Source organism: Schistocerca gregaria, chromosome 1 (assembly GCF_023897955.1).
Source record: "Schistocerca gregaria isolate iqSchGreg1 chromosome 1, iqSchGreg1.2, whole genome shotgun sequence".
NCBI classification, from domain to species: domain Eukaryota; kingdom Metazoa; phylum Arthropoda; class Insecta; order Orthoptera; family Acrididae; genus Schistocerca; species Schistocerca gregaria.
Genome location: NC_064920.1, coordinates 767835994 through 767851028, shown reverse-complemented (window position 1 = coordinate 767851028; position 15035 = coordinate 767835994). Strand labels below are relative to the sequence as shown.

The window sequence follows — 15035 nt, the reverse complement described above, 5'->3', positions numbered from 1 at the left end:
AAATGCAGTCTGAATTTCTGGCTATTAATAACTGAGTGAAAGCTGCTAGTTCTTGGGAATAAGCTCATATTGCAAACAAAAAATGACATTAGAGAAAGTATTTAATGCAAAATCAGTGTGTGAAATCCCAGACTTCTGAACCTGATTTGACATTGAGGTTCATAAATTTACAACACATATTGCTAAAATTGCCGATTTCTGGGACAAAAATACCCTTTATGAGTGGAAAGAGCTACCCAAGAATATAATGCCATGTGTCAAAAGCAAATGAAAATAAGCGAAGTAGACTAATTTTCATGTTGGACAATCACTTATTGCAGATACTGTACTAATGGCAAATATAGCAGCATTCAGATTTTGAACCAAGTCCTGAACATGGGGGTTCCACGGCAGCATTCCACCTATCTAAATATATAGGAATGTGGATTGTTCACATTAGTTAATAACATGCCCTGTCTGTGTAATCAAAATGTCAGTTTTAGCTGAATCCTGTGTTAGAAACTATAAAAACAGGGTCTTGCTGTGATTTAGCTTTGATTTATTTCCTTTAATTCATGAAGTGTACTGTTTGATACATTGCCTATGTTGCACTAATATCTCTCACTACCAAGTTAGTGCTATCAAACAGAAATACTTTAGGATCACCTGTCATACTAGAAGACATATGAAACAGTAGTATATTTTGTGATCAAGACAACCAAACACTGTAGATAAATCAAAGATGCGCAATGTTCACAGCCTTCAGTTTAGCCCATTCAGAGGGGGAATTGTAAAACCACTTCCAAAACCAAACTGTGTTTTACAGAATGAAATGAAAGAGGAAGCCGCCTGGTAGAATTTTGCACAGAGCATAACTTAATCATAACTAACACTTGTTTCAGGAATCATGGAAGAATCCTGGAGATATTAGAAGGTTTCAGATAGATTATGTAATGGTAAGACAGAGATTTAGGAACCAGGTTTTAAATTGTAAGAGATTTCCAGGGCCAGATGTGGACTCTGGCTATGAACTGTCAATTAAAACTGAAGAAATTGCAAAAAAGGTGGGAGTTTAAGGAGATGGGACCTGGATAAACTGAAAGAACCAGAGGTTGTACAGAATTTCAGGTAGAGCATTAGGGAACAATTGACAGGAATGGGGGAAAGAAATGCAGTAGAAGAAGAATGGGTATCTTTGAGGGATGAAATAGTAGAGGCAGCAGGGGATCAAGTAGGTCAAAAGATGAGGGCGAGTAGAAATCCTTAGGTTACAGAAGATATATTGAATTTAATTGATGAAAGGAGAAAATATAAAAATGCAGTAAATGAAGCAGGCAAAAAGGAATACAAACTTCTCAAAAATGAGACCAACAGGAAGTGCAAAATGGATATGCAGGGATGGCTAGAGGATAAATGTAAGGATTTAGAGGCATATCTCAGTAGGGGTAAGATAGATACGGATTACAGAGAGCCAATTACATGAATATCAAGAGCTCAGATGGAAACCCAGTTCTAAGCAAAGGAGGGAAAGCAGAAAGGTGGAAGGAGTATATAGAGGGTCTATACAAGTGCAATGTACTTGAGGACAATATTATGGAAATGGAAGAGGATGTAGCTGAAGATGAAATGGGAGATATGATATGCGTGAAGAGTTTGACAGAGCACTGAATGACCTAAGTCGAAACAAGGCTGTGGGAGTAGACAACATTCCATTAGAACTTGGTAGAGCCAGCCCTGCAAAACTCTACCATCTGGTAAGCAAGTTGTATGAGACAGGTGAAATACCCTCAGACTTCAAGAAGAATATGATAATTCCAATCCCAAAGAAAGCAGGTGTTGACAGATGTGAAAATTACCTAACTATCAGTTTAATAAGTCATGACCGCAAAATACTAACGCGAATTCTTTACAGACGAAAGGAAAAACTGGTAGATGCCGACCTCGGGGAATATCTGTTTGTATTCCGTAGAAATGTTGGAACATGTGAGGCAATACTGACCCTACGACTCATCTTAGAAGATAGAAAGGAAAAGCTACATTTCTAGCATTTGTAGACTTAGAGAAAGCTTTTGACAATGTTGACTGGAATACCCGCTTTCAAATTCTGAAGATGGCAGGGGTCAAATACAGGGAGCAACAGGCTATTTACAATTTTTACAGAAACCAGATGGCAGTTAACAAGAGTCGAGGGACATGAAAGGGAAGCAGTGGTTGGAAAGGGAGTGAGACAGGGTTGTAGCTTCTCCCCAATGTTATTCAATCTGTATATTGAGCAAGCAGTGAAGGTAACAAAAGAAAAATTCAGAGTAGGTATTAAAATCTGTGGAGTAGAAAGAAAAACTTTGAGGTTCGCCGAAGACATTATAATTCTGTCAGAGACAGCAAAGGACGACAGCAAAGGACTTGGAAGAGCAGTTGAATGGAATGGACAGGGTCTTGGAAGGAGGACATAAGATGAACATCAACAAAAGCAAAATGAGGATAATGAAATGTAGTGGAATTAATTCTGATGGTGCTGAGAGAATTGGATTAGGTAATGAGACACTTAAAGTAGTAGATGAGTTTTGCTTTTGGGGGAGCAAAATAACTGATGATGGTCAAAGTAGAGAGGATAAAAAATGTTGACTGGCAATGGCAAGGAAAGTGTTTCTGAAGAAGAGAAATTTGTTAACATCGAGTATAGATTTATGTGTCAGAAAGTCGTTTCTGAAAGTATTTGTATGGATTGTAGCCACGTATGGAAGTGAAACATGGACGATAAATATTTTAGACAAGAAGGGAATAGAAGCTTTTGATATCTGGTGCTACAGAAGAACACTGAAGATTAGATGGGTAGATCACATAACTAATGCGGTGGTATTGACTAGAATTGGGAAGAAGAGAAATTTGTGGCAGAGCTTGACTAGAAGAGGGACTCAGCTGGTAGGACATGTTCTGAGGCATCATCAGTTTAGTATTGGAGGGTAAAAATTCTAGAAGGAGACCAAGAGATGAATACACTAAGCAGATTCAGAAGCATGTAGGTTGCAGTAGGTACTGGGAGATGAAGCTGTTTGCACAGGATAGAGTAGCATGGAGAGCTGCATCAAACCAGCCTCTGGACTGAAGACAACAACAACAACAACATTTGACAGCAAATTGTGTGGACTTAAATGATCAATTACCCATATGTATAGAACTTTTTAACTAACTTTTGCAAACACTGATGGGATAGTATTAGGTCTAAAATGGTCTATTTTGTGCGTTTCTCCTTTTATATAAAACAGTTTCACTATGGGATACTATAATCATTCAGGAAACTGACCATTCCTAAAACAAAAATTACTCATTTTGTGGCTAAGTACAGGGCTAACATAAACGACACAGTGTTTTAGTATCCTGCTGGCTACGCCATATCTGTGAAACTTCTTAGAACATCATGGAGCTGTATTTCAGCTAGCAGACTTAGAAAGCCAGTTACTAAGATGGGTATATGATTTCCTGTGGAAACTCGGTTTTTATTTGATTCACCTATCCAGAAAGTGCTGATTGATAAATAATCTATGTATGTCTGACTTATCAGTAACAAAAACAGCTTTACTACATATTGGCATATGACATTGATATTGTACTGCCAGCTAGACAGTTCCTTCATGACTGACCATATTGCTTTAAATTGATCCAGAGAATGAGCTACTCTGTTTGCATATCACATGCTTCTTGCCTCCATAATGATTTTTTCAAGCACATTACATGAATGTCTGCAATGTGCTGTTGCAACTCAGTTGTAATTATTTCTAATGTTTTGATGTAATTCCTATGTTGTCTACATTATACTTTTATCACATTAGTCAACCCCCCAGGTTGCTTATTAATTCTAGTACCCTATTTTAAATGTACTAATAGAGGGAAAGTATCATATTTATCATCTGTGTCACAGGCACCGTAAATATCTTGCCATTCTTGTTCTTTAGTGAGGTTTAAAAAAGTCTGTTGCTACTGGATTAACATTTCTAAGTAGTTTGTGTGTGTGTGTGAGTCCACACGTCCCAAATTACTTTTAATGTTAAAATTTTTGCATAATGGTCTGAAAGGCCATAAAATCTTTTACTAATGGAATGCTGCTTTAGTAATGAAAATGGAACAAAAATGTTGTCAGTAGTTATGGTCCTGTTCACGTGATTTTCCGTGTACAATCTGTCTTCTTGTATACATCTGTCTTTTGCTCCATTCTCTTCTATACGTTTAGAAGTTGAAGTCCCCTGCCACATTTCTGTGTGTATTTTCAGGCCAATCTTGGGAACTACTGTAGTGATTTTGATAGGTGCTCTGTTTTACCAGCAAAGTTTGTGTATATGTCATGCAAATGGGATGAACTATGATGAATTAAAGTCCCCTGCCATTGTGAAAACCATGTCAATGCCATCTGATGATGATCAGAACTCCTTGAAATCAGCCATACGCATTATAAATTAAAAGTTCCCTGCTTCATTTTTCTCTCTGTGAAGGCTGATCTCAGGAAATACTGTACGGATTTTGATACGATGTTCACTAATAGATTGATTTGGATATTCTCACTCGTAATTTACTTCTCTGTGAGGGTTTCTCACACTGTGTTCATTGTTTCAATAGCGTGGCTCGTATTTGATTCTGTGCCGCTGTTCTCACCATCTATTTGCTGGCCAGTGCAAGTCATTTCTGTCAAGTTGCTTATATTTGGTTTCATTATCCTAATGTCTCTCGCAGCATGGCCTGTTGCTACATGATCAAGAGTATTGTATTGACCTTCACTGCTCCCTCGCTCCAAGACACCATTGTCTTGGTTGTGTGACCTATTGTCATTTGCTTTTCTGGGGTTCATGCATTTTATGCTGCCCATGCACCATCATGGATGAAATCAGTGTTGTCCAGTATGGACATGAAGTGCTGTCTAATTGGAAGACTTGCTAGAGTCTGTGAGCCACACGAAATTACTATAAGATGCTTTCAGTAAGTAATGCAAAACTTTTTTCTCTGCCAGCTTTGGTTGAAAAAATATGGAATTTGTTGTGGGACATCATGGAATATTCCCACTTCAGCCCCTATAGTTTAATGAAATTCTGATAGGTGGCAGCACTATACATAGCCTTCAAAATAACATCTGCAACAGAGATGTGTTCCAAGTAGAGTTGTCATCGAGGGTTATATGTGGAAAACCAGAGCATCACAGATATTCACAGGTGCTTCAGAATGCCTGGAGTGAACAAAAGCATGCCGAGTCTTTGGCCGAGGCATCTGCCATCATCCCAACAAGGTTGTGCCAGCTGGCTGCACACAGCTGTAACATCTACAGTGTTGGAATATGTGGACAGCGTGTTCGTCAACACAAAAATGCAAACCAATTTCTCTATAATAATGCAAGGCCTTACACAAATCTGCATATCCGAGAGGAGCTCACGAAACTTTATTATAATGTTACAATGTGGTGATTCTTCTAGGAATCCTAGAATTCTCAGGGAATTATATGTTACCTGGAAAAGTCAAGGAAATCCTCGAGAAATTTATAAAATCTCAGGGAATTCTGCATTTTTAGCATAGCATTGAAATTGAATTTTATTGAGTTCAGTAATGCACAAATTTTAATATCTCCAAGTGTGTCAGTTATATGAATGTTGTGGTATGTTGCCTCCCCTCACCCCCTCCACTTCTCACCATTAATTTATCACAAGATTCTTGACAAAATCTTCCTCTGCACACCTAAAATTCTCAGAAATTTTTTTTTCCCAAGTTTTAATAGTCACTGTTTTTCTGTATTGTTGTACAGCTCACACCTGACACCTTCAGACTTCCATATGTTTGGCCCAATGGAAAATGTACTCCATGGGAAGCAGTATGTGGATGATGGGGAGGTTATTGGTGCTGCAAGTTGTTGGCTCTGATGTGTACCAGTAGAATGGTGAAATATGGGCATACAGGCCTTCCCAGTAAGGTAGCATATTGCTGTCACATCGAACAGAGATTGTGTTGAAAAGACAAGGTTTTGTAGCCAAAAGAGTGGGGATAACATGATGTATTGGAATCCTGAATGCAACCAACGTGCTTCAGAAAAAGTGTTGCATTACGTATTGAACATCCCTTGAATTAACAGGCTATGTACATATCATTCCTTTTCGATTTAATGGAAAATCTAGCATGGAATAATAACAGTATTATGAAAAGGAAAGATTGCTGCTCTCCATGTAGTTGAGATGTTGAGGAGTCACAGACAGGAACAACAGAGACTGCTAAACATGTGAACTTTCAGCCAAAAGACCTTCTTCTAAAGTACACACACATTTATGCAAGTGTGTGTGTGTGTGTGTGTGTGTGTGTGTGTGTGTGTGTGTGTGTGTGTGTGTGTGTGTGACCAGTGTCTCTGACCACTGAGATTGGACTGGGAGCAACTGCGCATCACAGGAGAAGTAATCTTGGTGGTAGTGGTAAGGAGGAGGCTGGTGCAGGGAGTGGGAGATAGTGGGGTAGGGGTGAGGATGGTAAAATGCTGCTAGAGGGAGCAAACAGGTACGTGGTCACGGGGTAGGGCAGGTTAGGCTCAGTCAGTAGGTTAGAAAATGAGGGGGGGAGGGGGGAGGTGCAGAAAAGGGGAAAAGTGGAGGAGGGAAAAAGGCTGCGGGTACTTTGGTGGAATAGAAGTCTGTGTAGTGCTGGAGTGGATGCAGGGAATGGAATTTCCTCCTCATACAAATTATCACATTCTTTTTGCATATGGAGGAGCATTGGTCCTCTGATATCTGCACCCTGGTGGAATTAACCCTAGGAATGCATCTCACAGCTCTCTGCTGGTCTGCTGGGACAACCTCATAACGTCTGTAGAATTTACTTCCCATGTTTTCCCACACAACCCAGGCTACAAATTAGGACTGATCTACTCCATGGTTCTAAAGCTTCAATTGGTTCTATGCCCCTTCCAGCATCTTTTACTTTCAGTTCTCCGAGAGTATCAGGGAGCTACCACCATTTACACTGATGGCTCTAAAGTCATGAATAGGATGGCACTCAGGAACAACATTTGTTGCTTAGAACATCTAGCGTTTTTTCAGCAGAGCTGATGGCCACTAACAGAGCCCTACATTTTATTGACCAAGCCTCCTGTGATTGTGTTTCAACGTGTAGTGACTCAACGAGTAGTCTCCAAGCCACTGATCATTGTTACTCTTGTCACCTGGTGATATCTGTTGTTCATGACCTTCTGTCTTACTTTAGTCATACAGTCTGCTTGGTTATCTCTTTCTGGGCTCCAGGTTTTGTGGATACACGACGGAATGAACTCCCCAACCGTTTTGCATACCATGTTCACTTTGACGATACCAAGTGTGGCTTCGTGGATGCAAATAAACTCAGAGTTGGAACAACATATGGTGGGCTATGCCCCCCCCCCCCTCCCAATAAACTCCTACTATCAAGGAGACTATTGCTGCATGGTTCTCCTCCCTCCTGTTCCTTCCATAATGAATCTACCATCCTGTGCTGCCTCCTCATCATACCAGACAAACCCATAGTTTTATTTTATGTACCAAGCAACACACACATTTTGGTTGCAAGACTTTGCATGCAGTAGCTTGTATTCAGGTCAAATGCCCCTTCTTTGTGGCCCTCTGTACTAAGCATTGTCATCTGAATACTTTGCCTCTAGCACCTACCTCCAGCACCTGGAGGAACATTCCAGACACCACATCCATAAGTTGTCCAACCTCCTGACATCCTACTCCCACCTCTGGGCACCACTATACAACCCCTATGCTACCCGAGTGTTCCTCCTTGTCCATCCCTCTTAGCATCTAGACCCTGCCTAACTGACCTTTTCAACTTGCCACATCACTCCAAAACTCCCTACCAATTCTCTATCAAATCCAAAGCGGAAACATTCATGTAACAGTGTTGTTAACCTTTCCACCAAAACCTTAGCTCCACAGAAGTTTCAGTCATGTCCAAAGGCTCCACATTTAGCACTACGCCAGGTTTTCCACAAGTTCTGGAACCAGGGAATTTGAAATGTATCGGGGAAATGTTTAAAAAATGCTGGAGAATCTCATTTTTGTCTGAATAGATGAAATTGTTTATTTACTGAGATGTCACGCATCATCGCTGGCTGAGTGCAGTTAACTATGTGTGATGCTTCCCTACTCCCTCAATCTTACTGCTTCTTCCCCTTCTACCACTCCCCTCAGCTTGCAGTCGGTGCTTCTTGCCACTAGCCTAGTAGCTGCCGACAAGAGGCGGGAGGCATGAGGAGTGGTTTGTTTGGATCTGATTATCAGAGACTGTTGATGCAGCAACTGGAGATGGCTGTCGTGTGCATGAGTTGTGTCTGAATGATAGTGTGAATGTGTGTGTTCCCTCATTTTCTGACAAAGGCTTGGCCAAAACTTTAGTTGTGAGAGTGTGATTGGCATTTCTATGCGCCTATCTGCACCTCAGCAATCATCTTTACAGTGAGCTGCTCCCTATCCTCATTAGTAATGATTCTCATAGTCTTCACGCAAGTTATCTGGTGCATGGATTGTTCACTACAGTCTCATTTTGTTAGCGTAGTGTCTCTGACACATGAATAGCTGGCTGCACGAGTAGACTTCCACGACGGGCCAGACCTACAGGCCATCTCTGTGGGTACCTCTAATGGATCTGACCTACCGATCTGAAGCCCATCATTTTCCACTCGTGTACAGTCCCTACCCATCGGGTCTAGTCTCACCGATCTTCCTGCAGGCAAGGTATGTTCGTGTCTGGCTTAATGTAGTGGAGTTTTGAAGTTCATCCAGGGATCCAGGACTGTGGTGCTCCTTGGCAGGTCAGAGGCCACTGGCAATGGATATCAGGAATTATGAGTGTCTCACCGCAAGTACAATGTACAGGTGGCATTTTGCAGACACTTTATTTATTTTAGTATATTTTTTCAGTTCGGAAGTAGTTTGTATATTAGAAAGTATGGATGATAAGAATAATAATTTGTGACAGTCACTGGCAATTTGTAGTCTTTATACTCATGTAGTTCTCAAAAGAAAAACCACACAGTACCTGTAAAGTAATAAACATAACACAGTGTGTAATAACTGACAATAATGAACATAGTAGAACCAATATTTTGTTGACAGTCACTTACAGTGTTGGTTTACACAACTTTTCCCCACCTTACACACTTCTTTCAAGAGGCCTACTTTTTTCTGAGGTTATTTCTGAAATCAGTGAAGGTATTTTAAATCCATCTTGCAACTCCAACAAAATGTGCATTTTTGTCACCAAATGTGTTTTGTTTTATTGAAATAAAATAACACCAGTTATCTTAATGAAACACCCACATACCATTTAGCTTTTTCTGTCTAAAAACAGTTCATTATGAAAGATGTGGATGGTAGTACTTAAAATTTTTGCTCACACGTTTAGAAATAAAGAAGTCCTTTTTTGTGTGTGCGTGCGTGTCTTTACTTACTCTTGAGATCTCAAAATTTTTCAGGGAAAAATGCTAAAACTTTACTGGAAATCAGGAATGTGAAAACTTGTGACAACCATGTGCATCCAAATTTAACCATGCTGGACTTGTCAAAGACCTATTATCCTTCTCCCAATCCCTGTCACGAAAGCACTTCTTTCTCACCAGTCTCTCCAACCAAAATAAGTATTCTCGGTTATAAGATTTTCCTCTAATTTCGCGGCAGGGTGGGGTGGTAGGGTTTGAGGTGTCACGCGCAGCAAGGGTCTTGAGGACCCTCGACTCTACCTCCTTTTCCAATTCCTCTTTCATCCCTGTTTTACTCTGTTTTAATTGCGTTTAGAGACAGTCACCCCTCTTTCTGCCACACCCTGTTTCCAATTTTAGGGATTGTGCTCTGTTGAGTAATACTTTGAGGCTAATTGATCAGGGAATGAGACAGCTGTGGATGGGACAGCTCTTGTCGTATGCAGAGCCCTGAGGTCACCCACCAGCTGCCTTGCATATTTCTCTCATCTTGTTTTCATGATTGGCTGTCCAACTAATATCCAGTACATTTTTAGTCTTCACACTTTTATTATTCTGAATCTCCTGACTAAAAGGCATTCTTTGCTCTGTAATAGTCTTTGCCCTAAATCTGGTTGGTGGGGCTCAGATGCAGGTGGGGTTTCTCTCGTATAGAGGAATGCTAGAATATCCCTCATCCTCTCTGACTTAGTACTAGCCCAGTCCACATAATTATCTGTAAATTATTTCACAGCTGTGACATCAGTATTGCCTTCAGTGTCTTGATTTTAACCACTTCTATACACTTTCATCATAAGAACACGTTTGTGGCAGACGTCACTAATTCTATATGCACTACCAATGTACTGAGGTACTAATGACCTCACTATTAAGTTACTTAACCACCAACCATCAAGGCAGTAGTGTTTGTGGTTAATGCATTTAATATGAATATAAATTTTATGGAAGTATTTGAGATGTGGGGATCAGTGCTTGGGAACATATCTTGTTGAGTTGTTGGAGACCATAAGGAATAGTTGTGGGAAGAGATGCTGTGGCTATGAAAAGGGGAGCAGTGAAGAGTAATTACCATACATACGGTTCATGAAATGAAATGCTTTTAATAAATTTGTGTTTTATTTTCCAAAGAACATCACTTATTTCTCAGTTGATGATTCTGTCTCATGTTTCACATAGAAAGTTAAGAATGAGAGTGAAGGACCCACAAAGGAACTTATATTTCAACAGATAAATGATGTGAATTAATTCAAATATTTAACACAACTTTTTCATCCATTTTCATATGTAAACATTACATATGTTGACTCTCCCAGCATGTTAAAAAATACTTATTGTTGTGCATTTGCTGGCTGGTATCACTAAAATCGTAAAATACCATTATTTCAGCAACATCTGTTCTCATCATCCTCTGCAGTTGAAATTCGCATCTAAAGTTGAAAAGTATGTATTATGTCAAAATATTGAAAAGTTTTACTAACATCTTTTCATCAGTACGATATTTTATTATTTCTGTTGAGCAACTTTTTTTACCCATTTCTTAGGTTTTGAAGTCCATCATACAACTATCTTTCTACTGAGCTGCGCCTGCATATGGGAGTAGGGAGATCCAGATACACATCTGGCTTTCTAGAATTAGTGTTTCTGAGATTTCCTAGTTCACTCAAAACAGATGCTATGATGGTTCCTTTAAGGGGACTTGGTCAGATTCCTTATCCAGTCAGAGCGTGTGTTCAGTCTTTCTCTAATGCCCTCTCTGTCGACAGGATGGTAAACGTTATTGTTCCTTTCTTTTGCGTCGCTGACTCACTTTATTTTGTGATTAAGACACATAAGTGTTTATACTGATAGCCCCTGTTTGCATAATTCTTCCGTTTCCATGTTAGATTATAGGTCTCGTCAATGACTGGCCAGGTGAGGTGCATCTTGAATGAGATATAGGGAAGGGTATACTACTCCATACATAACCGGGTTTGAGAAAGCACTGTGGTGTTTGAATCTATATTCCAGATGATATCTGCTTTACTTACTCATTGCTGTGTATTGGCTTGCTTTAATATTTTGCTGAAGTGTTGTTTGTCCGGATCACTTGAGACATCAGAAGTCGGAAGTAATTAATTTATCTGTCTATGCTGTACCCTGAAAATCTTACACAAATTGAAATTCAACATATTTCAGACAAAGGAACGATATGGCAAAGAATGCAAGATATGTTCACGCCCATTTACAGTTTTTCGCTGGTGCCCTGGAGCACGCATGCGTTTTAAAAAAACTGAGGTGTGCCAGACATGCAGTCGGCTGAAGAACGTCTGCCAAACATGCCTACTTGATCTAGAATATGGACTACCAATTCAAGTTCGGGATGCAGCCCTGCGTATTAAGGATGACCTCCCTCGATCAGATGTCAACAAAGAATATTATATTCAAAATATGGATAAGGAGGTAATGTATGCGTGTTCAGCATTATATTTTGAGAAGAAACTCTATGATAATTTTTTAAGGCCTGATTCTTAAATTTCTATTCTTCCCAACATAAGCTACAGTTTGTTTGATATACCTTGCAGCATTATATACTTTGAATTTTTACACAAAAAAAAGAAAACTTCCAAACTTGGTATAATTGCTGTTTACAGTGCATTACAGTGTATTTCAGATACTGTCATTCTTTCAATTTTCCTCCATGTTATTAACTGCTGCTGTGTTTTTATGTAACTGCTTTCATTCCAACAGTATCTTATTGGCTTATTGATGATCCAGATCTAAACAAATGTGTTGTATCAATCGTCATCACAAACACACTGACATGCTGAATCGTGCAGTCTTTGTTAGTATATCTGGTATAAACAGTAATAAAAATTAAGTTGAATCTGTACACGCTGCATGTGAGCAAGTTTCTTTGAGCTCAGAGCTACCTAGATATTTGATTATCTTAAATATGCCAGACTGAGATTCATTGGACGAATCCTAAGGAAATGCAATCCGACAACAAAGGAAGTAGGTTACAGTACGCTTGTTCGCCCACTGCTTGAATACTGCTCAGCAGTGTGGGATCTGCACCTGATAGGGTTGATAGATGAGATAGAGAAGATCCAACGGAGAGCAGCGCACTTTGTTACAGGATCATTTAGTAATCGCGAAAGCGTTACGGAGATGATAAACTCCAGTGGAAGACTCTGCAGGAGAGACGCTCAGTAGCTCGGTACAGGCTCTTGTTAAAGCTCCGAGAACATACCTTCACCGAAGAGTCAAGCAGTATATTGCTCCCTCCTACGTATATCTCGCGAAGAGACCATGAGGATAAAATCAGAGAGATTAGAGCCCACACTGAAGCATACCGACAATCCTTTTTTCCACGTACAATACGAGACTGGAATAGAAGGGAGAACCGATAGAGGTACTCTGGGTACCCTCAGCCACACACCGTCAGGTGGCTTGCGGAGTATGGATGTAGATGTAGATAGTACTGATTTTTTTGACAGCATTTTTGCTGTAACATTTCATAAGCTAGTAAGGATATACAGGATTCAAAGCCACAAACCACTCATTGTAAATTGACTTGGTGTTCTGTATGATTCTTCGCATGTCATTTTGTTGCAGAAATATTGTCAGACACATGCGCACGACTATTTCGTTTTTGTTTTGTAAAACTGACATCAACTGTTGTTCTCAAGAAACATTGTAGTATTTTATACTAGAGTAGAAAAATAGTAAATAGCTACCTTTTATTTAGCACACCGTTTAAAATTAGCTGTAATCACTTTCTTTACTGTGAATTGCTTATAATTTTATTACCGCTCTGCAGTTAGGAAAGATTGATGCAACAACTCCAGCTGGTGCTGTGGGAAAGTCACAAGCAGCCAGTGATCTGCTTATGAAATTGGCTCGAACAAGCCCTTACTATAAGCGGAATAGGCCACATATATGCTCGTTCTGGGTGAAAGGAGAATGCAAGCGTGGTGAGGAGTGTCCATATCGTCATGAGAAACCTACTGACCCTGATGATCCACTTGCTGATCAGAATATTAAGGACAGGTAATTTTGCATTCTTTGAAGTCAAATTAGGGTATTATGCAAATCAATGATTGCTGTTTATATAAAGCCTTTCCATGATAAGTTTCGAACAACAAAAATTATGCATTTGAGACACATTGTACAATTGTTTTCATGAAGAAGGCTTTAAAAGTTGAAGAGCTCATGTACTGATGTCTAAGAGAGTTGAAACAAGATTAAATCATTTTTTAAAATTGAATGTAGCCAAAGACAAATGCAGAAATAATTATTCTTGAATTTTGAACAGGTACTATGGAATTAATGACCCAGTTGCAGAAAAACTTATGCGTAGAGCCTCCGCAATGCCTAAGCTAGAACCACCAGAAGATAAGACTATTACAACTTTGTACATTGGCAACCTGGGAGATAAGCTCACAGAGAAAGAATTATGGTGAGTCTTAATTTATAAATGCCTCATCAAATTGACTGTATTGGTTTACACTTATTTCGATGTTTCTTCTATTTTACTGTGACATACAAGTTGTAAATTAAAAGAAAAATTCCATAGCCCACAATCCATAAGGATGGGACAGACTACAGTATAAAATATCCCAAAGAAAGAAAGAAAGAAAGATAGAAAGGACAGACGGAGGAGGGGGGGGGGGGGGGGGGCGGCTACCAAGGAACTGTATTTGTTGTGTACATGTGGAGGGTAGTTGGCCACAGTTAGAACATGGGTTGGCTTTGGTTTACAGACTTTAATGTGCTGTTTAGGACTAAGACAATGATGGGGTACGTGGGGTAACATCTGTACCATCTCAGGTAATTCAGTTATTCTTTTGTATCCCTATCTTTGACTGTGCGGGTTCGATCACACTCAAGGATGAATGGCAGATAGTGGCAAGGTTGCAGATATCTAGACAGAAGCTGCCAGTTGTTCCTTTACACTCATACATCAACAGCAAATTTGAGGAGTTTCCAGCATTAATTACTTGTTACAACTTGTCCAATATTTCAGTGGTCTGTTGACTGGCACAAGAGGAGGGATTTCTGTTTATTAGGAACTCCAAAGATAAGTGTACCATGGAATCTTTTGGGAAATTGTCAGGTCAGAAAGGGTAGTAGAACTGGTGCAGACTCAGTGTTTGCTTGGATTAGTACTATTGAAGATGTGAAAGTGATTCTGCAACCAGCTGTTGATAATGACAGATAGGAAGGGTTCACCAATTTCAATGAAAGTATTAGAAAGTTAGCACAAAAACAAAGAGAGCTGTAAAGTTAATTCAAAGGAAGCTAAATCCTTGCAGATTATAGTTGCGCTAGAAGCATTCACTGAATTTACACATGCAGTCTTAACTGCAAGGTTGTTGTAAAACTACTGTATTTACCCGAATATAATACTACGCCCTGGAATATAAGATAACCCTTATCCCCTTATTTTAAGAGACTCTTTGAGAAATTTTTATTTTTAACATAGTGTGACTAACCAGAATAATAAACTGTGTTATTGACATACAGTGTATCCCCAAACTTGTACCATTTATTTTTGTCTACATTTTGGTAATGAAAGGAGAAATCAAATAAACAAAAATAAATG

General features: G+C 39.5%; 1 protein-coding gene across 3 annotated transcripts in view; it reads left to right on the top strand.

Moving 5' to 3' along the window:
* Window positions 1–15035, top strand: part of LOC126268188 (pre-mRNA-splicing factor RBM22-like) — a 42328-nt gene that overhangs the window by 16708 nt on the left and 10585 nt on the right. For all 3 annotated transcript variants that reach the window (XM_049973798.1, XM_049973807.1, XM_049973816.1), the window contains 3 exons: window positions 11627–11890; window positions 13251–13480; window positions 13746–13889. In XM_049973798.1, the coding sequence (XP_049829755.1) occupies window positions 11627–11890; window positions 13251–13480; window positions 13746–13889 (638 nt within the window). The remainder of the gene's footprint in view (window positions 1–11626; window positions 11891–13250; window positions 13481–13745; window positions 13890–15035) is intronic.